Source organism: Coffea arabica, chromosome 9e, assembly GCF_036785885.1.
Source record: "Coffea arabica cultivar ET-39 chromosome 9e, Coffea Arabica ET-39 HiFi, whole genome shotgun sequence".
Taxonomy (NCBI): domain Eukaryota; kingdom Viridiplantae; phylum Streptophyta; class Magnoliopsida; order Gentianales; family Rubiaceae; genus Coffea; species Coffea arabica.
In genome coordinates this window covers 3,894,050-3,896,423 of record NC_092327.1, presented here as the reverse complement: position 1 = coordinate 3,896,423, position 2,374 = coordinate 3,894,050, and the positions used below count along the sequence as shown (strand labels likewise).

Genomic DNA, 2,374 nt, shown 5'->3' with positions numbered 1-2,374 from the left:
GTATCTCCAAAGGTTGTAGAAGTCCTGATGGTTTCTGATGTTCAACTTTAACCTGTTGACAAACTAAACAGGTCTGGACAAATCGGGCAATCTCCTTCTTCATGCTCTCCCACCAATACAAACTCTTCAAGTCTTGGTACATTTTATGCCCTCCTGGGTGTACCGTGAACTTCGATCGGTGTGTCTCCTCTAAAATTTCCTTCTTAAGCCCTTCATCCTTTAGCACTACTATCTGATTCCGAAATCTCAATATACTATTCGTCCCCAAGTTAAAATCTGACTTTTCTCTCTTTTTGACTTTCTCCACCCATCTTTGCACTTCAGGGTCCTTTTCCCGAGTCTCTTTAATATGTCCCAACAAAGTGAAATTCACTACAATATTCCCAAGAATTGCTTTCCTCGATTCAAGTCTAGGATTCCAATAACTAATTTCTTCTAACAAGTGTAATTTCTTAATCATCAATCCGGCCACTTGCACTTGATGACTTAAAGTATCAGCCACTACATTGGCTTTCCCTAGATGGTATTTTATCGTGCAATCATAATCTTCCAAAATTTCCATCCACATACGTTGCCTCAAATTCAGCTCCTTTTGAGAAAACAAGTACTTAAGGTTTTTATGATCAGTAAAAAACCTCAAATGTTACTCCGTACAGGTAATGCCTCCATTTCTTTAAAGCGAACACCACAGCTGCTAACTCCAAATTATGAGTTGGGTAGTTTCTTTCATGCGGTTTCAACTTCCTAAAGGCATATGCTATCATTTTATCATTTTGCATTATTACACATCCCAAGCCTTCCTTGGAAGCATCTGTGTAGACCACAAAACTATCTTTTCCATTCGGTAGAGCTAACACAGGCACTCTTGTTAAATGTTTTTTTAACTATTGGAAACTCTCTTCACACTTAGGACTCCATATAAACTTTTCACTTTTCTTGGTCAACTCAGTCATGGGTCCAGCAATTCTAGAAAAATCCTTAATGAATCTCCGCTAATACCCTGCTAACCCTATAAAACTTCGAACCTCTGTAGGGTTTTCCAGTCGTTTCCACTTTGAAACAGTTTCAACTTTGGCTGGATCCACTTTTATCCCATCCTTAGACATTATATGGCCCAAGAATGTCACTTCTTTCAAGCAAAACTCACACTTGCTAAACTTAGCATACAATTGGTGTTCTCTCAGGGTTTGCAAAATAATTCTCAGGTACTTCTCATGATCTTTCACATTCTTGAAGTATACCAAAATATCATCAATAAAGACCACCACAAATTGGTCCAGATAAGGCTTAAGGACTTTGTGCATCAAATCCATAAATGCCGCAGGTGCATTGGTCAGTCCAAATGGCATTACTGCAAACTTAAAGTGTCCATACCTCGAATTAAAAGTAGTCTTGGGTATATCTTTCTCCAAAATTCTCAATTGATAATAACCCTGTCTCAAATCCAACTTCGAGAATACCACTGCCCCTTGCAAATAAGACCGGGGGAACGGGTACTTATTCTTAACGGTGACATCATTCAAGCCTCGGTAATCTATGCACAATCTTAAACTCCCGTCTTTCTTCTTAACAAATAAGACCGGGGCTTCCTACGGTGAGTCACTCTCTTTTATAAAATTCCGTTCCAACAAGTCCTGCAATTGTAATTTCAATTCTTTCAACTCAGTTGGAGCCATCCGATATGGCGTCTTAGATATAGGTGCTACTCCCGGAGTCACATCAATCTTAAAAGCTATTTCCCTTTCAGGGGGTAAAGACTCTAACTCTTCAGGAAAGACATCTGGGTACTCTTTCACTATAGGCATGTCCTCCAATCTCACTTTATCACTAGGAGTGTTGATTAGAAAAGCCAAATATCCCTGAGCTCCCTTACTTAACATTTTCCTAACTCGGATTCCTGAGATAAGTGCAGACGAATCTAATCTACCTCTTACATCCAATTTCAGGGTTGCCTCTCTCGGAACCCACAATTCCACTATTTTTGTCTTACAGTTCAATTGGGCATTGTAACGGGCTAACCAGTCCATTCCTAGGATCACATCATACCCCTTAATGGATAAGCCTATCAGATCGACCATTAATTTTTGTTCTTCAATCCAGATCTCACAATTCCTATATACCAAGTTAGCGATTAGACTTTGATCCCCAGTAGGTGTCCTAACCTCCAAGTCATAAGGTAATTTAATTGGTTTCAAGTCTATTCTACCCATGAAATTAGGGTTTACAAAGGAATGTGTCGCACCCGGATCAATTAAAACTCTAACTAAGCGGTGAAAAATAGGAATCGTACCTTCAACCACCTTAGTCGCATCGGGTATCTGTTGATGGTCCAGTGCATAAATCTTAGCAGGTACCTTTGGTCGGTTTCGTCCAG

General features: G+C 39.6%; 1 protein-coding gene across 1 annotated transcript; it reads right to left on the bottom strand.

Annotated features, from left to right (window-relative positions):
* Positions 1–1,589: 1,589 nt before the first annotated feature.
* On the bottom strand, positions 1,590–2,027 carry LOC140014565 (uncharacterized). Its single transcript, XM_072065616.1, has one exon. The coding sequence runs from the start codon at positions 2,025–2,027 to the stop codon at positions 1,590–1,592; it is 438 nt and encodes a 145-aa protein (XP_071921717.1).
* Positions 2,028–2,374: the final 347 nt, after the last annotated feature.

Excerpts from the sequence above, each read along its gene's own strand:
- LOC140014565 (XM_072065616.1), bottom strand. The coding sequence starts at position 2,027 with ATGGACTGGTTAGCCCGTTACAATGCCCAATTGAACTGTAAGACAAAA.